The sequence below is a fragment of the Rhinoderma darwinii genome, chromosome 4 (assembly GCF_050947455.1).
Source record: "Rhinoderma darwinii isolate aRhiDar2 chromosome 4, aRhiDar2.hap1, whole genome shotgun sequence".
In the NCBI taxonomy this organism is placed as follows: Eukaryota; Metazoa; Chordata; class Amphibia; order Anura; family Rhinodermatidae; genus Rhinoderma; species Rhinoderma darwinii.
Genome location: NC_134690.1, coordinates 27,455,646 through 27,481,743, shown reverse-complemented (window position 1 = coordinate 27,481,743; position 26,098 = coordinate 27,455,646). Strand labels below are relative to the sequence as shown.

At 44.2% G+C, this 26,098-nt stretch overlaps 1 protein-coding gene across 3 annotated transcripts in view; it reads left to right on the top strand.

Moving 5' to 3' along the window:
• SUPT3H (SPT3 homolog, SAGA and STAGA complex component) overlaps positions 1-26,098 on the top strand; it is a 449,050-nt gene that overhangs the window by 4,503 nt on the left and 418,449 nt on the right. For 2 of the 3 annotated variants that reach the window (XM_075860943.1, XM_075860945.1), the window contains exon 2: positions 119-228. In XM_075860943.1, coding sequence (XP_075717058.1) covers positions 119-228 — 110 coding nt within the window. Of the gene's footprint in view, positions 1-118; positions 229-26,098 lie in introns of those variants that run through there. The other variant, XM_075860946.1, reaches the window with a different exon arrangement.

Genomic DNA, 26,098 nt, shown 5'->3' with positions numbered 1-26,098 from the left:
CTGCCCCACTTCTCTCTTGCACTCGAATTGATCTCCCCCATTGTCTCACATGAGGGGGCCGGGTGCTTGATAATCCAGAGTGATCGTCTTTATGACCATTATTTTATCTATGTTATAGATGAGCCTCAGCGCTGCGTCTACCAACACCATGACCTCGTCTACCGCTACATCGTCTGGGAAGGGGGCAGGAAAGCTAACCAGTTTTGTCCCTGAACTCCAGAGCATGATGTAAGTGACCGTTTTTTTTTATACTTTGTGGAAAGTAGTACTTAGTGTACGGGATCGTTTATGTTTTTGTTTTGATGTGTTAAAAAAAGGTTTTGAGAAACGGAATCCAAGACACCGAGATCGGAGAAGAAAAAAGCTGGCCATACACTTGTGGGGTGACCTGCAGCTTTTTCATCCAACTCCACCATAAATAGTGGGGAGGTGGAATAAAGGCCCTTTTACACCGGCCGACACTCGACACATCGTTGATCGGCGCTCACTTGCTCCTGTCACACGGAGCTATGGATGGGGGACGCTCGGTCGTTACGCCGATCGCTCGTCCCCTTACATTATTATCATGTCAGCAGACACATCGGGTAGACGCGTGTTACTATAGCACTCGTTGACGATAATTGACCTGTGTAAAAAGGGGAACGATCAGCAGATGATCGAGTGTTTGCTCGATCATCTGCTGATTGCTCCCCTTTTTACACAGGTCAATTATCGTCAACGAGTGTTATAGTAACACGCGTCTGCCCGATAATCGTCCTGTGTAAAACCCCCTTAAGACCCCTCTTGCAGCGGCTTATCTCCCACAGAAACAAAGGATCGGGCATGTTGAAATCCAACATGTCTGATCCTTTTTCCCCCCCATACTTTTTGGGGAGAGTCGGGACACACCGCCATACACGTTAGAAAATTGGCTGATCCCACCGACCCAAAATCGATGGGATCGGCCGACTTTTATTTGATGTGTACAACCAGCTTAAGACTATGTTTACAAGATGGAGTTTTCATGCCGAAATCTGCCCACCAACCGTCTCCTGAAGTGAAATCTGCGAGTTAGTTAACACAACGAAGAATTTTCAGACACAGAAATAGGTGTGGCGGAAAACTGAGGAGGGACATGTCACTTCTTGACAAGGATTCTGCGCTGGGTAGCCACATGCCGATTAGCCCCATTGAACTGGGCAAATCCGCGTGCGGATCCACGGCAGACATCCGAGGTTAGCGTCTCATTTTTTGGCCTTGGATTCTCTTGCAAATCCCTTTCAAATTTTTCCACTTGAAAAATCAGCTGTGTGACCGTATTATTTACAAATGGGCAAAGAAAAGGGATTCAATATATTATCAGATATCTTTGTCTTGTTGTTTATATATCTGAAGCAGTGTTATTTTTGTGGTTATTTTTTCATACTTCCTGCTCCCATAGTGATAAGACCCTAAACAAGTCTGTGTAGCCTGGAGAGGCACGCTATTGTACCCCAAATTGAACTTGCTGTGCGCACTGAGAAATTACTTGGCGAAATTAATGGACAGCAAACAACTGTAGCAACCAGTGTCAGGCAGCTGCTGCTAAAGTAAATCAGGTTATGGGGTACATAAAAAGGGGCAACTATGCACATGACGAGAACATAGTTCTATCACTTTATAACTCACTAGTGGGACCGCACATGGAATATTGTGTACAGTTTTGGGCACCAGTGTGCAAGAAAGACATAGTAGAGTTTGAGCGGGTTCAAAGGTAAGAAGCCAAAGTAATAAATGGAACAGGTGGATTACAGTAACCAGACAGATTATCAAGATTCTGATTATTTAGTTGAGAAAAAAAACGGCTGAGGGGTGACCTAATAACTCTGTATAAATATATCAAAGGCCTATACAGAGATCTCGCTCATGATCTATTTATACCCAGGACGGTAACTATAAGGGTATGTTCACACAGACTATTTTCATCCGTTGACTGCACCGTAAACCCCCGAAAAATGGCTAAAAATACTGAGGCTTAACGCCTCCAAACATCTGCCCATTGATTTCAATGGGAAAAACGGCGTTTCGTTCAGACGGGCGGTTTTAAAAAAAAACGCCCCGTATTAAAAGTGCATGTCACTTCTTGAGCTGTTTTTGGAGCCGTTTTTCATTGTCTCAATAGAAAAACAGCTCCAAAAACGGCCGTACAAAACGATTGATGCATAAAAAACGGCTGAAAATCAGGAGCTGTTTTTCCTTGAAAACAGCTCCGTATTTTACAGCCGTTTTTAGTTTGCCGTGTGAACATAGTCTAACAACGGGGCATCCGCTACATCTAGAGAAGTGGAGGTTTCTAGATAAACATAGAAAAGGATTCTTTACTGTAAGAGCAGTGAGACTATGGAAATCTCAGAGGAAGTTGTTATGGTGAATTCACAAAAATAATTCAAAAGGAGCCTGGATGCCTTTCTTGAGTGTAATAATATTACAAGTTGTATGTACCAGATTGTGCAGATAGGTTGTTGATTCAAGGATTTATTCTACATATCTCGAGTGTGGAAAAAATGTCACTCCAAAATAAGGGAAAACTGGTCAGACTACCTCATGGGGTTTGTTTTACCTTCCTCTCGAGCAACACTAAGGCTGGATTCACACGAGCATGTTCGGTCCGTAAAGGACGGAACGTATTTCGGCCGCAAGTCCCGGACCGAACACACTGCAGGGAGCCGGGCTCCTAGCATGATAGTTATGTACGACGCTAGGAGTCCCTGCCTCTCCGTGGAACTACTGTCCCGTACTGAAAACATGATTACAGTACGGGACAGTTGTCCCGCAGCGAGGCAGGGACTCCTAGCATCGTACATAACTATGATGCTAGGAGCCCGGCTCCCTGCACTGTGTTCTGTCCGGGACTTGCGGCCGAAATACGTTCCGTCCTTTACGGACCGAACATGCTCGTGTGAATCCAGCCTAATTATGTTACTACGTTACTTTGCTACTTACCGCTGCATGTACTCAAATGGTGGTCACCTAGACAAGATTCAAGCGTTTCCTAGGCAACCTGAGGTACCACTACCTGCAGAATAGTCTATTGGTCAGCTTCTAGATGAGAAATAAATGTGGATTCTTCAAAAGTGTGTAATACTAAGGAAACTATCTTTATACAGTCCGACCCGGCCGAGCTTGCATGTTTTTTCAATGGTAGGAGGGGAATGAGCTGCTGCCGGGCCCCCAATTCTTGTGGGAAAAAGGATTGGGGATGTCAGAGTCCAGCATGCCACCTCTTCCTAACATCTGCTGTTGGGTGACCCCCATACACATTAGATCGTTGACTGATCCCGCTGAAATCGACAAATTTGGCCCGAGAATCATTTAATGTGTATGGGCACCTTAAGTCACTGCCTGACGTTATAAGGGCCTGTTCACATCACCGTTCATTTCCGTTCCGGGGTTCCGTCTGAGGTTTCCGTCGGGTGAACCCCGCAACGGAAAGTGAAACCACAGTTTCCGTTTCAGTCGCCATTGATCTCAATGGTGACGGATCCATCGCTAATGGTTTCCGTTCGTCACCATTCCGGCAGGTTTCCGGTTTTCCGACGGAATCAATAACGGAGTCGACTCCGCTATTGATTCCATCGAAAAACCGGAAACATGCCGCAATGGTGACGAACGGAAACCATTAGCGATGGATCCGTCACCATTGAGATCAATGGCGACGGAAACGGTGGTTTCACTTTCCGTTGCGGGGTTCACCCGACGGAAACCTCAGACGGAACCCCGGAACGGAAATGAACGGTGATGTGAACAGGCCCTAAATTCAACCAGATAACACCATCAAAGTAAAGTAACAACTATGCTGCAAACTGTCAAGAATATTTACACTTTCGATAGATGTATAGTAAAGAAAAATCACTTTATCCGGAAAGAATGACCCCACTTGTCTGATATAGTATTGTTACGGCAGGATACAGATACATTGTCCTCTATAATCTGACCGCGTGCTATCCCAGGGTCCACATTTATTAATGTGAAAAACCTGAAAGTTTCTAAAAGTCATTTATTCTTTGGTATTTCCTGAGTATACGTTTTTTCAGACCGGATAAGTGTCACCGATCTTCCATGTCCCTCAGGTGTTATCGTACTGCACGCATATAATATGACTGGAGGGTCTTCAGCCTCTACTGAAAGTCAGGGAAGACTTTACTTCCTCCCATGGTTGGGCTTCTAGATGCGGCTGGGGGGGGGGGGGTCACTAACCTTCGACTTGGGGTGGGCACGATTGTTGGGAACCTGTGAAATCTCGGAGTGTCCAAACTGTTAAGAAGACCTTCTGCTTTAGTTTTAAGAACTGGGAAGTAGTGAACTTGTTACCAGGCTACGGCAGAAACCGCCGGGACAAATGTTCTTGTTCGGATCATTAAAAGGAAAAGAAAAATGTCTTTTAAAGTGTGTATTTGGCAGCCGCTTCTGCCGTTCTTCTTATGAGAAAAATTCGAAATAAATAAAAAAGGAAAGTCCACAGGAAACCATTAATAATTGTCTACGCTCAAATTACTTTCTAATTTAAAGCGACCCTCCAGGCCCCCCCCTTATTAGGGCTCATTTGACTCAGTCTGTCTTCGGCAATTACCAGTTAATCTTCCTTTTCTACTGGTGGTTTAGTAGTTTGTACTTTCCAATTACAGCAAGTGCAGAATGATTATAATCAGCTCTCTATTCTGACTTCCTAGTGGGCTTGTGTTTATACACAGCAGCCAATCAGAAGAGTCAGAGCTGCAGTGGGGATGGAGAGAGCAGCTGCCTGAACCAATAATTAGACAGGAGGTGTGTCTCAGACTACCTCAGATTCCCTGTTGGCACTGTAGCTAAACTGTAGTCACGGATCACTGCTCTGTCCTAATGGAGTGAAGATAAAAGCAGCCAAGCAGCAAGTATTGAGGAAAATAAATAGCAGGTAATCATCCCGTACATGGACTGACTTGTATATAATTTTTCAGCTCACGTTTGGAATGTCTCCTTAAAGTTGGGTTGAAATTTTAATTGTGCCAATATTGTTTAAGATTATTATTGTATGGTCATGTTTGCATTAAAGAGGTTCTATATTTTAATAAAATGGGGCAGCAGAAGACGCAATTGGGAAGGGGGGGGGGGGGTATATAGCATAACTCCTGACCATATTCTGAATCTCTACACCAATAGATCCTCCAGAACGAGAGATGCTCTTTGTGACCGCTCTCCAGTTTGGCCAAGAGGTGAGGATCCTAAACAGAGGACCCCCCCCCCCCCCACTATTAACTCAGAATTCCCTAATAGGATGTATTAAAATGAGTTTTCTATACAGGACACCCCCTTTAAGCGAGGCTCATTGCAAACAACTGTGGTACAAATGGATTGGCATGAAAGGACTTTTGACAGCTTTAGATCAGTAAATTGCTTTTCTCGGCTGACACAAATATTGTTCAAAAAATGATTGGAAAATATTACTGTGAATATACCTGCACAGCTTGCCAATGTGCCTAGAAATTTCCTGCTGGTGCCTACATTTTTGGAGTTTTTGGCATCATTCACACGACCGTAGATTTGCGGCCACATACTATTCGCAATTGCGGATACTGTAGGACACATTCTATCCTATGGGCCAATGCACATGACTCTGGTTTCCACACTCAGTGCATTTTCTGGGAGCCCGGACCGCAAAAAAAAATAGGATGAGTCATTTTAGGCTTGAGGCATTTGCGGTCTGGGCTCCTTAAAGTCAATGCATCTTGTGTGTGCACGGTTCATGATTGCGGACGGCCCGCGGATGACACTCCTTGGACCGTCCGTGCCATAATCATGGACTATCCGTGCCATAATCGTGGACTGTACACGCGGTTACGGTCGTGTGCATGAGGCCTTTGTCTTTTGATGTCTATGGAGGTTCTTAGTGCTGGCCATTAAAATATTTAGATTAGCACCTGAAGCCTGCAGTAATTTGTCTTCGCCTACTTTAATGGCTCATTGGAAACTGGAGGGGTACTGAGGGGCTTGCGAAAAGAAACACTATACATTTAAGAAGGGACCAAGAAGACTTTCTGATATTTGGACTTTCGACAGAAAGGAATATAGAAATATCGGTCCAAAAGACATTAGAAAAGACTAATGTGAACTTAATATCTTACACCCTTGTGTTCTTAGGGAACTTAGCCCTGTCATTGTAAAAATATATTTAATACTAAAAAGGGTTGTCTCATCTTGGCATCCTCTTCCATATGCCCTATTAAAACATATAGACTTACTGGGTGGTAGACTGTCTGTAATCCCCAGAAGGGGTCAAGGACACTTATTGACAGTACCAGATCGGTATTACAACCTCGTGTGCACGCGGTGTCAACGAATGGTAATGCATATAGCAGCCGGGGAGCCGAGCCCACGTGTTCTTTTATGAGCGGCGCACAGCACGGACATGACCATTGCTCTGCTGCAATGTTAGTTGAACCCCCTCCGGCTACAGAGGTATATTATGACATTATGCAGCTAAAAAAGTCCTACAATATGTGAATTCTAAGTATCGTTTTTTTTGTCCTTGTACTTGCTGATAATGGTAATTTTCTAGGTAATTATGAAACATTTAGGACTATTAATTAGAATGTGCAATTGTATGTAATTTTTCTAAGCTTTGTATGAGAGTTTTGGAGCTTATACTCGTCATTTACATGGTAGTATGAGTGCCGTAGATTGATCTCTTTAGGATCTTCTTATACTGGCCCACTTTGGCCGTTACGAGCGCCGATCAATGAGACAGCTGGTTGATCGGCGCTCGTTTGCTCCTATCACAAGGAGCTATGATCAGTAATGTATGGGGACGTCACTGTTATGTCGGCACAGTGAGAAGTCCTGCCGACAACGATAAGATTTATTGGTACAGAAACGATACGATCAGCCGATTTGCTCGTTCATCGGCTGACCGTTGCCTTGTGTACACAGGGCAATAATCAGGAACAAGTATTCTACGAACGCTTGTTTTCCCCGATCATTGGCTCATGTATAAGATCTCTTACACTCACTAGATCACTTTGACATTAGTTTGACTTAAAGATTTCTAATCAACAGGATTGCGCTCACCAATAGCATATTGGCATTGAGTTTGTGATCGGGGTTAGTCGGACACCCTCTCTATGTAGTGCCGTCTTGAAATCTGTGTCAACTGATTTTGCATTAATCACCGTTATTTCCTGATATCGTGGCTCTATATAGATGTATATTCGGCAGTGTAAAAAAAGATTCAGGGTGGCATCGCCCTTAGAATGTATATTTGCTTAATTTGAAAAAAAATATTTTTGGGTGGGGGTGTAGAGTTTTGCAAGCTAAAGTCACCTGTAAAATGCAAAGTGTGAACAAGTCCTTAAAAGGTTATTCCGATCTCCAGAATCGGTATCATCCCGGTCCCGCCTAGCTGAATCCAGGTGGACAATGAATAAGGCGGCGGCCACCACGTATGTGCACGGCTCTGCATTCTGTTCTATAGGCGTTATTAAAACAGCCTAACAAGCGTGCTCGACTGTTTCCGTAACTTCCATAGATGTGAATGGAGAGAGAGAGACGCAGCTCTCCATTCATTCTCCACCTCGTTCGGTCGGGTGACCCCCCCCCCCCCCCCATTTTGGAGATAGCAGCAGGTCCCAGAGCTGGTACACACAACTATCGTGAAAAGTTATACACTTTTTTTTTATTTTTTATATACTTTCTATATTAATTCCTCACAATTATTTAAATCTCTGCTTGGTCATTCAATAGGAACTTTAATTGTTTACTCCCAGTGGATAAAAATTGGTCCTGGTCATGTGATTATCACACAGACACGACCATTAATATCTGATCGGTGGGGGTCTGACGCCTGGCACCCCCACCAATCGGCTGATTTGAACGGGCCGAGGCACTCGTACGAGCACTTCCACTTTATTACTGTCACTGCTCGGACTGTAAGTCGCCGACACACTTGTAGCGGCGGTTCACAGTATTATAACCTTCTCATATTCAAATGAGTCCTGTAATACAGTGAACCACCACTACAAGTGTGTCGGCGATTCACAGAACGAGCAGGTAAGGCATGAAGGGGAAGCAGCGCTTGTATGCCCCTTCAACACAGCTGATTGGCGGGGGTGCCAGGAGTCGGACCCCCGCCGATCAGATATTGATAGCCTATCTTGAGGATAGGCTATCAATTTCTTATGACTGGACAACCCCTTTAAGTGTTCAATGAAGGTTGTCAGCAAGCAGAGATCTTGAAAACCGTGAGGAAGTATTACAATAAGTATACCTTTATACCATAAATAAGCTTTAGTAGCGGAAACTGGAATTCTCCTTTAACGCTGAGTTTTCTAATAAGGTATTTTAAAATAAGTTTTCAAAACCAGGCGACCCCTTTTAATCATGAATTTAAAGCAAAATATATTGTTATCTCGAAATGGAACAATCTTGCAAAAATACAAAAAGTAAACTTGGCACCCAATTGCTGTTTTTTTCTAGATCAATGGGAAATGGATTTAAAATTGATGCAAACGGATATAAATTTCTGAGGGAGAATAAAACGTGTATTCCAGCCTTGGGCTAAGTTCACATGTGAGTTCGGAGCTTATGTCGCAGATTCCGTCATAATTGACGGAAAATATAACGCTACATGCAGTTTTACTTTTCTTGTCAAAATGACGGACACCACATTGGATCCAGTGGGGTCCGCAGATATCCAATGTACAACGGGTGCGGCACTGTGTCCCGGTTTCCATTATAAATGGATTCCTGGGCGCAGATGTGAACGGAGCCTTATACAGAGTTCCCATGTAAACTGCATAGAAAGTCAATGCAAACATAAAGCAGTAGGAGATGGTATTTTATTGGCGGCACGGCAGCATTGTGCACTGGTGGCAGGGAAGAAAGATTCCAGACTTACTAGATAAATATGAGGGTATGACGTGTCCCCAGTGTAAGTGAGAGCGACCTCACATGCTCTAGTAATTGCACACTACAGCAGAGGAGACCTAGTGCTGTAACGCATGTGTTCCGACAAGCACAATCCTGCGTAATTATCACCGTGGCCCTGACGATGTTTAACCAACGCAGAGAATGTGTGCGCATCACCCAAGTTATGTGAGGATAGGGCTTCTCATTACTCATGTCTGCAAGGAATAGACCGTCCTGCCATGCTCTCTCTGTAGGGTCTCGTACTTGATGCTTCCGTAAGCTCCTATTGACCTTGACTCGTCATCTGGTGTTTTGTTTCCCGCTGATATTTTTTTGCAATGATGAGAACATTGTTGGGAACTTGCTAAATACTAGGAATTTCTCATACCGGTGTAGAATGTATAAACGTGGTTGGTATTTCTGTTGGGTGTTGACTAGGGTGTGTAAGGTCAGGTCCTGAAAATGTCCGTTATAAGTCGAGTTCATAGTCAGTAAAGCAAACAATTTACAATATTGTCACCTATAGGACTCTTCTGTCCCATAAGGTGACTCAAGTAATGTGTGGAGACATTAAATCTGCATTGTAAGACATACATTATGTGGACAAAAGTATGAGGACACCCCTCCGAACTATTGAGTTCATGTGTAAGTCACAACACTTGCAAACAGGTGCATGAAATCAAGCACAAAGCCATGCAACCTCTATAGACCAACCTTGCTAGTAGTATGGGTCGTATTGAAGAGCTCAGTTACTTTACACATGGCACTGTCATAGGAGGCCCCCTATACCCCAAGTCAGTTCATAAAATTTATATTCTGCTAGATCTGCCCGGTCACCTATAAGTGTTATTATTATCTGCTAGATCTGCCCCAGTCACATGTAAGTGCTATTATCTGCTTGATATGCCCTAGTCACCTGTACGTGTTATTATTATCTGCTAGATATGCCTTAGTCACCTGTAAGTGTTATTATCTACTAGATCTACCCCGGTCACCTGTGAGTGCTATTATTATCTGCTAGATCTGCCCCGATCACCTGTAAGTGCTATTATTATTTGCTAGATCTGCCCGGTTACCTGTAAGTGCTATTATTCTCTGCTAGATCTGCCTTGGTCACCTGTATGTGGTGTTATTATCTACTAGATCTACCCTGGTCACCTGTAAGTTTTATTATTTTGAAGTTATTGAGTTATTGTCTCTGGAAAGGACATCAGCACCAGAAGTGTGCGTTCGGAGCTTCATGAAATGGGTTTCCATGGTCGCTGCACACGAGCCTAAGATCATTATGCACAATGCCAAGCGGCTGCTGGAGTGATGTAAAGACATTTTACACAATTGTAGCTTCCACTAACAATTTGGGGTTCGGCTCTTTCCTTTTCTAGCATGACAGCGCCCTAATGCACACAGCGATCTCCATTAAGACATGGGGTGAGAGGTTTAAAGTGTGGTAATCCAAATAGCTGCACAAAGCCCTGACTTCGACCCACCCAAGACCTTTGATGAATTGGAACGGCGACTGTGAACCAGACCTTTTCATCCAACACCAGTGTCTGACCTTTTCTGGATGAATGGGCAAAAAGTCAGACAAACTCCAAAATCTTATAGAAATCCTTCCCAGGGGAGTGGAGACTGTTATAGCCGCAAAATGGCCCAACTCAATATTAACGTCCATGGTTTTGGAATTGGATGTCTAACAAGCTCATAGAGGTGTGATGGTCAGGGGTCCTCATACTTTTAACCCTTTCCCACATTTGACATAACTATACTCAGCGGATGTCGCCCGTAACATTCTTTAATGGTCAGGATTGGAGATATCTCTGATCCTGGCCGTTCAACCAATAGTGGCTGCAGCATCTAAGCCGTTAGAAAGAGGGGACCCCTCCGTCTCTGTGCCGATTCTTTAACCTGCAAGAGCAGATAAAAAGCTGCAGACATGGCTGGACTGTGCCCATGGCTAACTAACCGTTACAGGGTTATTGTAATGTCTTAAGGCCAGGATCACACACCGTTTTGATGCAGTTTTTGGAGCACTTTTTGACTCCGTTTCACGAGCCAAAGCCAGAAGTGGATCTAAAAGGAAGGAAAGATATAAAGAAAACACTGATGCATCACTTTTATTTTGAGTCTACTCCTGTGTTTGGCTAAAAAAAGAACTGAGCCAAAAACTGCATCAAATCTGTGTGTGTGTGTGTGAACCTGGCCTAATAGGTGCGCTTGGTCACGACACCAGCCCTGCTCCACAGCCTAAAGATAGCTGTACACGTTAGACAGCTGTCGGCCAAATGAGCGTTCGACCAACGGCTATTATTCCTGACCCCCACCTTACACATACATGCAGCATGTCTTTTCAATGGGAAGAGAGGCATAAGCTGCTGCCAAACTCATCTGGCGGCGGCTTCTCTCCCGTGAGAATGAAGGATTGGGCATGTTGAAATTGAACATACCTGATCCCTCTTTTCCCCACACATCTGCCGTCAGGAGAAAGTTGGGACGTCCCCATACACATTAGATGGTCGGTTGGTCCAGCACAAATGGACGGGTTTGACTGACATACGTATCATGTGTATGGGGGCACTTTAAGAAACGTTAAAAGAAACCCTGACAAAGTTTTGCACCTGTGCCTAATACAATGGGTTAACACATTACGTTGGAGCCTTCCATAAAACGTATAGTTGTGTATAGCTCAGACTGCAGCTTACGTCAATGTGTAGCCCTACAGTAACACGTCGCCGATCAGCTCCTAATGTAAAAATGTTTTTATATCTCTCGGTATATGTTTCTTTTTGTACTATATTCCTCTGTATAGAATAACATTGTTGACTAGGCTATTCTATACATACAGCGGATATAAAAAGCCTGCCGACCCATACCGGCCTGGAATATGCCAAAAGGAACATTTTCTAGGCATACGCCGGGTGATTCGGGCCCTATAGATATGAACGTAGTTTACTAAAGTGATGTAAAGAGAACCTTACTTACAAAAAAATGTCTTCACAGTGGCATATTGTAATAAAGAAAGATTTCCATAGTCATAGCCCGGAAAGTTCTTCTGTTAATTCTTTTCATTTACTTTGTATTTTCTATTGGTTTTTACAGCTTTGTGGTTGAATTTACGTCTTTTATTTTCCAGTTAGTGTTTCTGTAGTGTCATGTTAAAATGACCCATAACCTCCAAAGAAAGACCATTTGTAACGACCCCTTACAGAGTATATAGTGTCTGTAGACGGGGCAATTATTGTTTTCTTTTATTTAACTTTTGGAGGCCTGGAACACAGAGAACTGTAAAACCTTTCATGACTCAATTTCTCAGCTCTACGTCCATTTATTTGGACCCCTTGAAACAAAAGCTTGTTTCTCTGCTTAAAGTCCTGGCAGCAGTAGCCATGAATCAGAATTTACTAGTCATGTCAGTGTCTAGCTGTCTATAATGGTTGCAGCATTTCATGTCTACGCAAGTTAATACAGGAGTCCAGAAAAAAAAAAAAGTTGTTTAAATGGTCACTAACTTTTCAATAAACTTTGCATAAATCAATCGTACAAGCGAATAGAAGAAACTTTGTAATAGAAATGAAAAATGCCTCTTTCTCCGCTTATCGGGGACCTTCCTCCACCTGCCTCCTGATCAGTCGCTCTCAATTCACTGCTGAAATCTTTCTTGAGACCATTATCAACTCATTAAGAGATGAGGTGACATGCTGACTATAGAAGTCTATGGTGATTGGAGGAAGGAGGCAGAGAGACACAGACACAAACGTGCCGCAGCTTCTAGTAAGATTTATGTCACCCAGTGCTGAATTCACAGCTACACTGCTCATTACTCTGAGGGTGTGCTTCAAATGATTGAGGAGCAGGATGTCCTCTTTTCTATGTGTGCTGAGTATAGAAGTCATGATAGCAGTAAGGCCCTGTTCGCACACAGGTTTTGCAGGCAGAATATTCTGCCTGGAAAAATCAGCTCCATTTTTTTTTTTTTAAGCGGTTTTGCACCACAAGCGTTTTTTTAATGCAAATTTTGCTGCTTTTTTTGCCGCGTTTTAACAGGCAGAGGAAAAAACCACGAGCGTTTTTTGCCAAAAAAGGTGTCAAAAACGCGTAAACAAAACCGCTGCGACCGTTTGTATTGTTTTTTTCCGTCTCCCATTGATTTTACTGTGGTTTTTGAGGCGGAAAACACCTCGAGATAGGGCATGTCGCTCACGGAAAACAACGCCTCCGCCTCCCATTAAAATCAACGGGAGGAGATGTCGGATGTTTTTTGCCGCGGTTTAGCGGCGGCTTTTCATGAACACATTTCATTGTGAAAATTCTGCATCGTAGTACAGTAGCAGCAAAGTGGATGAGACTTGAAGAGATCTCATACACACGCTGAGGAAATAATCAACAGGAAAACGTGTATAAATACCAAAGGTTGCATTTTTTCGGCAGAAAAAAAATCGCAAATCTAAAAAAAAAAAACTAATTTTTTTTATTGTTAAAGTTTAATAAAAATGTTCGTACTTACCCTCCCGGTTTCGCCATAGCAACGGCTCCTGGTTCCCCTCGCTGTTCTCCGTGCTGCTGGCTTCCTGGGATGACCTTTTATCCCATGTGACTGCTGCAGCCAATCACATTCTGTAGTGGTCACATGGGCGGCAGCGTCATCACAGGAGGCCAGGCTCCCGGAGAGCAGGGACGCGTTACTATGGATACCAGTGAAGGTAAGTATTGATTCCTCATGTACACACATATAACAGCTTGTTCTGAAAAGTCACCTGAAAGGTTAAGTACGCTGTAACGACAAAGTATGTAGTCACTATAGATTCTCATTAAAAAGGTCACTAAACCTAAAACATAAGAACGTTGTTAAAGTGGTTATTAACTGGTTGCCAACACGGTCCTACCCATTGATCGCATCACAGGAAATCCCTGTGACGCAATCAATGGCTATACCTGGTATGGGCAAACAGCCCAGGGTCCATTGAAGGACCTCAGGGCTGTCTGACCATATTTTCTGTTAGGACATACTTAGGTATGCCCTAACAACTGCCTGTGTACAATCAGTATATAGATATATGCCAGGAAATTAAAGTTCAAAAATCAAAATGAAAAATCCCTCTATGGGATTAATTAAAAAAAAGTTTTGATAAATTATGATTTATGATGATTGGTGTATGGCAGGGGACTCAAGGACGCGACCCGTGTATCGGCTCTGCTCCGAGACTCTGGAATTTCCTGACATCGCTGTCCATATATGGACAGTTTGTCAGGGTCTTCCCCAGAGCGGAGTCCCGAGCAGAGCGCTTGTACAGGCTCTGCTCCGGGACTCTGTTGAATTCCCTGACATCGCTGTCCATATATGGACAGTGTGTCAGGGGCTTCCCCAGAGCAGGAGTCCCAGTGATGTCAGGACCACAGCTGGAGTCCCAGGAAGAGCCTACTAGCGCTCTGCCCAGGACTCCAGCTCTGGGGTTGCCCCTGACATCTCTGTCCATATATGGACAGTGATGTCAGGAGCAGAGCTGGAATCCCAGGCAGAGTGCTAGAAGCGGCTCTGCTCCGGGACATCACTGTGGCAGCATCTGCGGAGGGCACTGGGGCAGCATCTGCGGAGCCATCCGGCTGCCAACTGAGCCGCCGGACTGCATTTAGCGACACTTAAACTGGAAAACTGGATTGTTGAAATAAGCACGTCGAGAAATATCTACAATTTTAAACCTAGCGCTATTATTATAATAATATAGTGTTATAGTAATGTAGTGTTATAGTAATGTAGTATTATTATTATAGTAATGTAGTGTTATTGTAGTTCAAATAAGTAATTTATTAACAATAATTTTGTATTGTATCAAATTTGAAAGTAATGCGGCCTGTCAACTTCCCATTTTTTTCTATATGCGGCCCACTTACCCTGCCGAGTTTGAGACCCCTGGTGTATGGTGTAAAAAAAAGAATAAAGAAAACTGCAGCAGAACTGTTTTTTTTTTTTCTACATTTTTGCCAAAATAAAAATGTATAGAAATTAAACGATAATTTAAATGTACAAAAAAAATAGTACCTACACAAAGTACAATTCGTCCCGCAAAAAAGTCTCATACAACTGCGTCAGAGAAAAAAATGAAAAAGTTATGAGCGCCGGGATGCAAAGAGGGAAATATAAAAAAATAGTTCGGTCCTCAAGGCCAAAATTGTCTGTGTTCTTAAGAGGTTAAAATCGCTGCAGGGTCCGGCTTATCTAACCCCCCTGCAATCACCTGTTATCAGCTATCAAAGCCACGGACAGCCAGGCATTTCTATGACGTCCATATTCCTTTATAAGGCATATGGACAGGGCTCGTTGTGGTAGATTACAAAACCCATTTTCAGATTTATAAATATGTAGTAAAGGTGAGCCCCTCTCTGATGCAGTAAAGGTGAGCCCCTCTCTGATGCAGTAAAGGTGAGCCCCTCTCTGATGCAGTAAAGGTGAGCCCCTCTCTGATGCAGTAAAGGTGAGCCCCTCTCTGATGCAGTAAAGGTGAGCCCCTCTCTGATGCAGTAAAGGTGAGCCCCTCTCTGATGCAGTAAAGGTGAGCCCCTCTCTGATGCAGTAAAGGTGAGCCCCTCTCTGATGCAGTAAAGGTGAGCCCCCCTCTGATGCAGTAAAGGTGAGCCCCTCTCTGATGCAGTAAAGGTGAGCCCCTCTCTGATGCAGTAAAGGTGAGCCCCTCTCTGATGCAGTAAAGGTGAGCCCCTCTCTGATGCAGTAAAGGTGAGCCCCTCTCTGATGCAGTAAAGGTGAGCCCCTCTCTGATGCAGTAAAGGTGAGCCCCTCTCTGATGCAGTAAAGGTGAGCCCCTCTCTGATGCAGTAAAGGTGAGCCCCTCTCTGATGCAGTAAAGGTGAGCCCCTCTCTGATGCAGTAAAGGTGAGCCCCTCTCTGATGCAGTAAAGGTGAGCCCCTCTCTGATGCAGTAAAGGTGAGCCCCTCTCTGATGCAGTAAAGGTGAGCCCCTCTCTGATGCAGTAAAGGTGAGCCCCTCTCTGATGCAGTAAAGGTGAGCCCCTCTCTGATGCAGTAAAGGTGAGCCCCTCTCTGATGCAGTAAAGGTGAGCCCCTCTCTGATGCAGTAAAGGTGAGCCCCTCTCTGATGCAGTAAAGGTGAGCCCCTCTCTGATGCAGTAAAGGTGAGCCCCTCTCTGATGCAGTAAAGGTGAGCCCCTCTCTGATGCAGTAAAGGTGAGCCCCTCTCTGATGCAGTAGAGGTGATCCCCTCTCTGATGTAGTAAAGGTGAACACTTTTTGATGTAGTAAAGGTGAGCCCCTCTCTGATGTAGTAAAGGTGAGACCCTCTCTGATGTAGTAAAGGTGAGACCCTCTCTGATGTAGTAAAGGTGAGCCCTCTCTGATGCAGTAAAGGTGAGCCCCTCTCTGATGTAGTAAAGGTGAGCCCCTCTCTGATGCAGTAAAGGTGAGCCCCTCTCTGATGCAGTAAAGGTGAGACCATCTCTGATGTAGTAAAGGTGAACACTTTTTGATGTAGTAAAGGTGAGCCCCTCTCTGATGTAGTAAAGGTGAGCCCCTCTCTGATGTAGTAAAGGTGAGCCCCTCTCTGATGCAGTAAAGGTGAGCCCCTCTCTGATGTAGTAAAGGTGAGCCCCTCTCTGATGTAGTAAAGGTGAGCCCCTCTCTGATGTAGTAAAGGTGAGCCCCTCTCTGATGTAGTAAAGGTGAGCCCCTCTCTGATGTAGTAAAGGTGAGCCCCTCTGATGTAGTAAAGGTGAGCCCCTCTCTGATGTAGTAAAGGTGAGACCCTCTCTGATGTAGTAAAGGTGAGCCCCACTCTGATGTAGTAAAGGTGAGACCCTCTCTGATGTAGTAAAGGTGAGCCCCTCTCTGATGTAGTAAAGGTGAGCCCCTCTCTGATGTAGTAAAGGTGAGCCCCTCTCTGATGTAGTAAAGGTGAGACCCTCTCTGATGTAGTAACGGTGAGCCCCTCTCTGATGTAGTAAAGGTGAGCCCCTCTCTGATGTAGTAAAGGTGAGCCCCTCTCTGATGTAGTAAAGGTGAGACCCTCTCTGATGTAGTAAAGGTGAGACCCTCTCTGATGTAGTAAAGGTGAGACCCTCTCTGATGTAGTAAAGGTGAGACCCTCTCTGATGTAGTAACGGTGAGCCCCTCTCTGATGTAGTAAAGGTGAGCCCCTCTCTGATGTAGTAAAGGTGAGCCCCTCTCTGATGTAGTAAAGGTGAGACCCTCTCTGATGTAGTAAAGGTGAGCCCCTCTCTGATGCAGTAAATGTGAGCCCCTCTCTGATGCAGTAAAGGTGAGACCATCTCTGATGTAATAAAGGTGAACACTTTTTGATGTAGTAAAGGTGATCCCCTCTCTGATGTAGTAAAGGTGAACACTTTTTGATGTAGTAAAGGTGAGCCCCTATCTGATGCAGTAAAGGTGAGCCCCTCTCTGATGTAGTAAAGGTGAGCCCTCTCTGATGCAGTAAAGGTGAGCCCCTCTCTGATGCAGTAAAGGTGAGCCCCTCTCTGATGCAGTAAAGGTGAGCCCCTCTCTGATGCAGTAAAGGTGAGCCCCTCTCTGATGCAGTAAAGGTGAGCCCCTCTCTGATGCAGTAAAGGTGAGCCCCTCTCTGATGCAGTAAAGGTGAGACCCTCTCTGATGCAGTAAAGGTGAGACCATCTCTGATGTAGTAAAGGTGAACACTTTTTGATGTAGTAAAGGTGAGCCCCTCTCTGATGTAGTAAAGGTGAGCCCCTCTCTGATGTAGTAAAGGTGAGCCCCTCTCTGATGCAGTAAAGGTGAGCCCCTCTCTGATGTAGTAAAGGTGAGCCCCTCTCTGATGTAGTAAAGGTGAGCCCCTCTCTGATGTAGTAAAGGTGAGCCCCTCTCTGATGTAGTAAAGGTGAGCCCCTCTCTGATGTAGTAAAGGTGAGCCCCTCTCTGATGTAGTAAAGGTGAGCCCCTCTCTGATGTAGTAAAGGTGAGACCCTCTCTGATGTAGTAAAGGTGAGCCCCACTCTGATGTAGTAAAGGTGAGACCCTCTCTGATGTAGTAAAGGTGAGCCCCTCTCTGATGTAGTAAAGGTGAGCCCCTCTCTGATGTAGTAAAGGTGAGACCCTCTCTGATGTAGTAAAGGTGAGACCCTCTCTGATGTAGTAACGGTGAGCCCCTCTCTGATGTAGTAAAGGTGAGCCCCTCTCTGATGTAGTAAAGGTGAGCCCCTCTCTGATGTAGTAAAGGTGAGCCCCTCTCTGATGTAGTAAAGGTGAGCCCCTCTCTGATGTAGTAAAGGTGAGCCCCTCTCTGATGCAGTAAATGTGAGCCCCTCTCTGATGCAGTAAAGGTGAGACCATCTCTGATGTAATAAAGGTGAACACTTTTTGATGTAGTAAAGGTGATCCCCTCTCTGATGTAGTAAAGGTGAACACTTTTTGATGTAGTAAAGGTGAGCCCCTCTCTGATGCAGTAAAGGTGAGCCCCTCTCTGATGCAGTAAAGGTGAGCCCCTCTCTGATGCAGTAAAGGTGAGCCCCTCTCTGATGCAGTAAAGGTGAGCCCCTCTCTGATGCAGTAAAGGTGAGACCCTCTCTGATGCAGTAAAGGTGAGCCCCTCTCTGATGCAGTAAAGGTGAGCCCCTCTCTGATGCAGTAAAGGTGAGCCCCTCTCTGATGCAGTAAAGGTGAACACTTTTTGATGTAGTAAAAGTGATCCCCTCTCTGATGTAGTAAAGGTGAACACTTTTTGATGTAGTAAAGGTGAGACCCTCTCTGATGTAGTAAAGGTGAGCCCCTCTCTAATGTAGTAAAGGTGAGACCCTCTCTGATGTAGTAAAGGTGAGACCCTCTCTGATGCAGTAAAGGTGAGACCCTCTCTGATGCAGTAAAGGTGAGCCCCTCTCTGATGCAGTAAAGGTGAGCCCCTCTCTGATGCAGTAAAGGTGAGCCCCTCTCTGATGCAGTAAAGGTGAGCCCCTCTCTGATGCAGTAAAGGTGAGCCCCTCTCTGATGCAGTAAAGGTGAACACTTTTTGATGTAGTAAAGGTGAGCCCCTCTCTGATGTAGTAAAGGTGAGCCCCTCTCTGATGTAGTAAAGGTGAGACCATCTCTGATGTAGTAAAGGTGAGACCCTCTCTGATGTAGTAAAGGTGAGACCCTCTCTGATGTAGTAAAGGTGAGACCCTCTCTGATGTAGTAAAGGTGAGACCATCTCTGATGCAGTAAAGGTGAGCCCCTCTCTGATGCAGTAAAGGTGAACACTTTTTGATGTAGTAAAGGTGAGCCCCTCTCTGATGTAGTAAAGGTGAGCCCCTCTCTGATGTAGTAAAGGTGAGACCCTCTCTGATGTAGTAAAGGTGAGACCCTCTCTGATGTAGTAAAGGTGAGCCCCTCTCTGATGTAGTAAAGGTGAGACCATCTCTGATGTAGTAAAGGTGAGCCCCACTCTGATGTAGTAAAGGTGAGACCATCTCTGATGTAGTAAAGGTGAGACCCTCTCTGATGCAGTAAAGGTGAGACCCTCTCTGATGTAGTAAAGGTGAGACCCTCTCTGATGTAGTAAAGGTGAGCCCCTCTCTGATGTAGTAAAGGTGAGACCATCTCTGATGTAGTAAAGGTGAGTACCATCAGGACTTCCATCAATTATCCAGAATAGAGAGCAACTACAAGGAGCATCTCTCGCTTTGGAGGACATGTTTTGGAACAGCCTAGTGACTTTATATGGTAACTAAAATTTCAACAAACTTCTGACATGTCATAGTGACTTGTCAGAAGTTTTGATCAGTGGGGGTCTGAGCACTGAGACCCCCACCGATTGCTAAAACAAAGCGGCAGAAGCGCTTGAGTGAGCGCTGAGCCGCTTGGTTTCTGCTTTTCTTGGAAAGTCGATGTAACGGTGTATGGACTCAATAGAAAGTCTATGGGCCCGTACACCGCTACATTGGCTTTACGAAAAAAGCTGATTAGAAGTTAAGTGGCACAGCGCTCACCCGCGCGCTTCTGCAGCTTCGTTTTAGCGATCGGTTGGGGGTCTCAGTGCTCGGACCACCACCGATCAATTCTTGTGACATGTCAGAAGTTTGTTGAAGATTTAGTTACACTTTAATTGGCACCATGTAATGTTTCATTTAGCCTGTTGTGGCGCTGCAGAGAAATTGAGCACGACAGGCCAGGACTTCCCCCTGCAAAATCAGCTGTTTGCTAAGTGTGTCAAGAGCTGCACCTGCGGCATTCAGCTGACTGCATCGGCGGCTCCCATATAAAAGGGGGTTGTTAATGGTGAGACATACAGCGCCTTTAAATGTCTCCCTATTCCCTCTCGACCTGCCACATTTAGGCCCAGTTCACACTGCGTTTTTTTTTTTTGCAGGCAGAAAAATCTGCCTCCAAATTCTGTCAGTAATTTTGAGGCAGATTTTAACCTGCCCTCACTCTCTTTGTGGCGTTTTTCGCTTAGTTTTTTTGCCTGCGGCCATTCAGCGCCGCGGGCAAAAATTGCCACGAAAAACTTGATCTCTGCCTCCCATTGATGTCAGAGACGAAAATGCCCGAAGAAAGGGCATGCTGCTTCTTTTCCTCGCAAGCGTTTTTTTACCGCACACGGGAAAAAAGGCATTTACTTCCCATTGAAATCTCTGGAAAGCGATTTCGGCAGTTTTTTGGCGCTGTTTACCACATGGTCTTTGCATCAAAAACAGTGTCAAAATACTCCGTGGGAACTAGCTCCTACCATGCTTCTTTTTCCTACCCATACGTAAGCAATTATAAATATTGTTTTTATAATGGAAATAATATTGATTTATATCTAGTAAAAAATGCTTTATTCGACACCAAACCGACTGTTTCCCTAATGTATGATCTAGCTGATTTGCTGCCCAGCAGCAGTGACGGGGTTAAGCGGTAAGCAGCGCTTCCTCCGTCTCGGCAAATAAATGTTGTGTAACTTCTATCCTGCGCTTAAGGGATAAAACACTCGGATCTCCTCTTGTTAATGCAAAAAGGAAATTCTATAATACAGAAAACTATTCCGGCATGATTCATACAAACGCTGATAGGCCCGCTGGGGTGAAATCATTTACAATCTGTTCCACCTGTTTCCAGCGGAGCGGAGTCGAGCGCTCACAGGTGGTTTTCTTTTTAAGATGTTTATGGCCAGGCCGCAGGGATATGGTTTTTGGATTGAAGATGGGTCATAATTCACTCTTAACACATCGTCAAACCCTACGACTGAGACTTTACCTTTGCAGAGTTAGTAAAGCTTCTTGTGTTTGCCAGTAGCTCTGGATTTTGCTTGACGTGAGGTTGATGCATTCTATCTAATGCCTGGAAGAACTTACTGAGTATTATTGTACGGACACTTTACGAGTGTCAAAAACTGCCACGTTCTATAAGCCCCAGATAATTTTCTATGACAGCCTATGTGTGGTTGTATCAGTGAGGTAGATGCAAACTTGGAGATGAATGTAAAGGGATGCTAAACCTAGAAATAAAAAGGAAAAAAAACAACAACCCAAAAAGGTAGTAAATAAAGAAAACAAAAAACCGGTACATTTCCTCCTCCACCCATATCTCTTGCTCTGTTGACTGATATAGAATCTGGTGGGCAACTAAGACCACTTCAAAGTACGTCTCTACTTGTAAATATAATTTACATTTCAGTCTTTGAAACCTCTTTGCACTACTTCTTGTATTCATCATATCCCTGCTTAGGGCTGGGCAATTAATTGAAAAATAACCAAAACTCGGCACAATTAACCGGCGTCATCTCGCACATATCGGCTTCTTCAATTTCTTTTCCCGGTTTCAACTGTATCTGCGTCCCTCAGGACGCAGATGCAGTTGAATCCATTGGTAGAGCAGGGAGCCGTAAGGTCCCTGCTCTACCAGTTACTATGTATTGCCGGACGCTCACGGCTCGGCGCAGACAGGTGCGAGGCAGTGATGTCATCGCGCCTGTCTGTGCCGAGCCACACAGACTGGAGGAGCAGAGGGATCTCCTCCACTTGTCGTTGGAATGGGGTTAGCTGAGTATGTATTTTAGTAGACACTGTGTGGGGGCAGCTATGGGGACGTTATACAGCATGGGGTCAGCTAAGACAGGCATTATACTGAGTGGGAGCAGCTATGGGGGGCATTCTACTGTGTTTTTCTGAGTTGCGTTTTTTGCGGCAGAATCGCTGTGAACCCATCGCAAAAACACAACAAGGGGGAGTTCACATAGTTTTTTGACGTGGAAACCGTGCCAAAAAATGGCCAAAAAAGCCTCCCATTGATTTCAATGGGAGGCGGAGGTGTTTTTTCCCGCGAGCGGAAAAACCGGCTCGCGGGAAAAAGAAGGGACATGCCCTATCTTAAGGCGTTTACACCTCTGACCTCCCATTGACATCAATGGGTGGCAGAGAACGCGTATTTCACTGCGTTTTATGCCCGGGGCGCTCAATGGCCGTGGGTGAAAAAAGCAGCGAAAGTCGGCGTGCAGGCAGAGGAGAATCTGCCTCAAAGTTCCAAACGGAATTTTGAGGCAGATGTTCCGCCTGCAAAAAAAACTCTGTGTGAACTCAGCCTAACTGCTATTTGTTGTGGATTTTACCTCCCATTGATCTCAATGGGAAAAACCCGCAACAAATAAGCAGCATTTGCGCAAATGCAATTAACATGCTGCGGAATAAATCAATTTTTTTGCGTTTTTTCCGCTCGTGTGTGGATGAGACTTTTTTTTTTTTTTTATCTCATCCACTTTGTTGCTACTGTATTTGCTGCAGATTTTCCACAACGAATTCCATTGCGGAAAATACGTAGTATTTACGCAATGTGTGAACTAACCCTTACAGTGGTGGTCGACCCAACATTTTGTAGGGCTTCAAATGTGGTTCTTGACTCAATCGAGTATCAATTTAGTATATTTAAGTTAGCTACCTACATAGATACAAATACATAATCTTACATAAATAATATTCACAAATAGATACATAAACATACACACAGTACAACTTGTAGGGGTGGCATAGATACCATCGTGCCCCCATAACATCACCATGCCTCATCATTGCCCTGGAGAATTCAGCTGCACAATATGAATTACCTCGGGTGATAAATATCTGATCGGAGGGGCTCCTACCTCTGGGACCCCCACCGATCACGAGAACAGGTTTACCTTGCCGTTCCTGGGAGCCCTATAAGAATGGAGCGGTAGTGCGCATGCTCAACCACCAGTCCATTCAATACTGTGGAGCTGCCGTTTGGCTATCTTCGGCAACCCCATAGAAATGAATGGAGCAGTGTTTGAATAGGTGCACTACCGCTTCATTCCCATAGAGCTCACAGGAACGGCAAGGTAAACCTGTTCTCGTGATTGGTGGTGGTCCCAGAGCTCGGATTCCTACCAATCAGATATTTATCCTGTGGATAGGTGATAAATAATAATTATAGGAAAACGCCTTTAAATGATATGAACAGATGACATGGACACATTCCTGACTAAAGAATCTAGAATTTAAGAAGTATTCCCATCTTTTGATCGTGGGGTCTGACCTCTGGGAACCCCAATTATCCTGAGATTGAAGGGGATGCAGAGCTGATGCACCCCCTTCACTGATTTGTCCTACACACAGGAATCCCATCCTCCCGCTGTGCAGGGAACTTTATCACAGCCCCATTGAAGGGATTTTGATCATCTGCGTCGGAAGCGCCGCTGTGCAGGGAAAACGTAGACGGGGATGCAGCTCTGAATCAGCACTGCGACCCCTTTCTTCTTTGGATCGGTGGGGGGCCCAGAGGTTGGACCCTCACCAATTATAAGGTCATGACATATCTTAGCGATATAGGAATACCCCTTTTAAGTAGTGGTGCCTTAATAGGAAACTCCGACCAAAATTAATGTTTGACATGTGTTCCATTGAAGGGGTTATTCCAAAATCGCCTTTTGTGTTCTCCGCGCATGCTGAGGTGGAAAGTTGTGTTTCTGCTGGAGGTTTTCTTTAAAGGTCACTGACCAATGGCTTTACATGAGTTTGTAACCTTGGCAAATCCTTAATACGTTTGCCCATATAGAAAAGTCCCACAGCGGTCCCTGCAGGACCATAAGGGTTAAACACTATTGTTCTTCATTAGCTGTATATTGTGATGTGCGCTAGACGTTCACATTTGTTGTCGGGCGCGATACATAATCGGGCCGGCTTACCAAAAACTTTGCATGTTAACAATTTCCAAAAATTAAAAGCATGCGAGAACACATTAGGTGAGTGATTACAGTTAATATATGGCTAAATAGTGCGGCTTGTTCAGGACTGAAGGAATGCAGACACATGGTCCTAGAACACAACCTTGAATTAGCTCGGTATGTATTTCTCCAAGGAAGCCCGGACGTGAAGAACCTTGGCTGGCCCAACTGCGCAAGGATTATGTAAAGAAATCTGGTAAGCTTTCATCAAACATTTGTTAACAAGTTAGAAAGCAAGGCTGGCTCAGTCCTCTCTGTTATTCCCGGAACAGGCTGCGAAATAACCCGGTTTTGTGTGAAAATAAAAAAACGCGGCAGCTTTGTGTTGCTGTGTAGAGCCTCTGGGAGGCGCTATATTCTCCCCATATCTCTAGGAAAAAATACTTCTGTAGCACGGCATGGTAAGACTTTTTTTTATCATGGCATTTTTTTTTTTTTAAAATCAAACGTACAGTACGGGCCCATAAGTTTTTATCGGCACCGTAATATAAGACCTCACACACCAGACTGGTGACAGGATCATTAATAAAATCTTCAAACTTATATATAGAACCTACGTGCATAACTTTTTGGATCTATCTATCTATCATCTATCTATCTATCTATCTATCTATCTATCTATCTATCTATCTATCTATCTATCTATCTATCTATCTATCTATCTATCTATCTATCTATCTATCTATCTATCTATCTATCTATCTCTATCTATCGCCTACAGACTACAAACTAACTCTGTTTATTGCCCTCCATCTGCCTCAAAATGCTTAGCAAGAAGAAGTGGCAGAAGGAGTGGAGTAGCATGACTGCAAGATCAGACTACACATAAGGTTTGTTTGTAGTCTGTAACCGTAGAGACATAAAGATCTGCATAGGAGCTGGTAGGAGACTTTTTGCAGTTCTTCATTTTATTTCTTTTTTTTTTTAGATACTTTGGAGAAAAACAAAATCTGAAGTGTATGTACCCTTTAATAAGTATGTCAGTTCTAATTGCCACATTTAGCTTCCTAGTAGCCGTAGGGTTAAAGGGGTATCCACAAGACATGCCATAAATGTTGGATAGATGCAGGTCCTACCTCTGGGATCTGCACCTATGGTCCGAATAGAGATACCTTGACCTGCCGGTCAGCACTTATCTGCACCTACATAACCAGGTAGGATGGGGGGCATGGGACTCCTGTTCTCGACATAGGTGCGGGTCCCCAAGGTGGGACCTGCATTTATCAGACATTTGAATACAACTTTAATGATTCGTTATGTGCTTCTAGCTGCCTTAGGCCATGTTCACATCTTCAGGACTTTTATCAGGATTTAGGTGCCTATTCTCCAGCCTAAATCCTGACAGAATCTGCCCACATTTCGACAATACATGGAACATATTTGAAATTTTATACTTTAATTTTATTATATATTTTATACCTCGTTTACACACGAAGGAAAATATTCATATGGAATAATGAACACACTGCAAATCTACCTGTATATGATTACAGAAACTTGTCCATTACTAACACAATGTGAAGATCGCCTGGTTTTATATGTTCATTATTTGTTTCATTCTTCACTTGTTTATTGTGTTAACCCTTTTATTATGTAACATCAGGAGAGCATAGCATTTATTATGGTTTGTGACGTTAAGGGTCAGTTCACACAGTTTTTTGGTGCTGATTTTGACATGGAGATTTTTTCTGCCTGCAAAAAACTCTGTGTGAACAGGGCCTAACTGTGTACGTATTGACTCTGAATGGTCTATCATTTATGTCTCTCCAATAATAATACAAATTGTTAAAAAAAAAATAATGTTGATTACTGCCACGAATTCCACGCTGAAAAACCACAGATTAGCTAGCTCCATTGATTTATGATTGGGCTAATCCAAGGCAGAAATTAGAGTGTTAGCTGCCGATTTCTGCCACAGATTTCTGAAAATGAGAAAGCGCTACTATGGTAAAATTGTGAAAGACAAAAGTGGAGTAAAACAAAAAGTGGGTTCTACATATTCCAACCTCCGA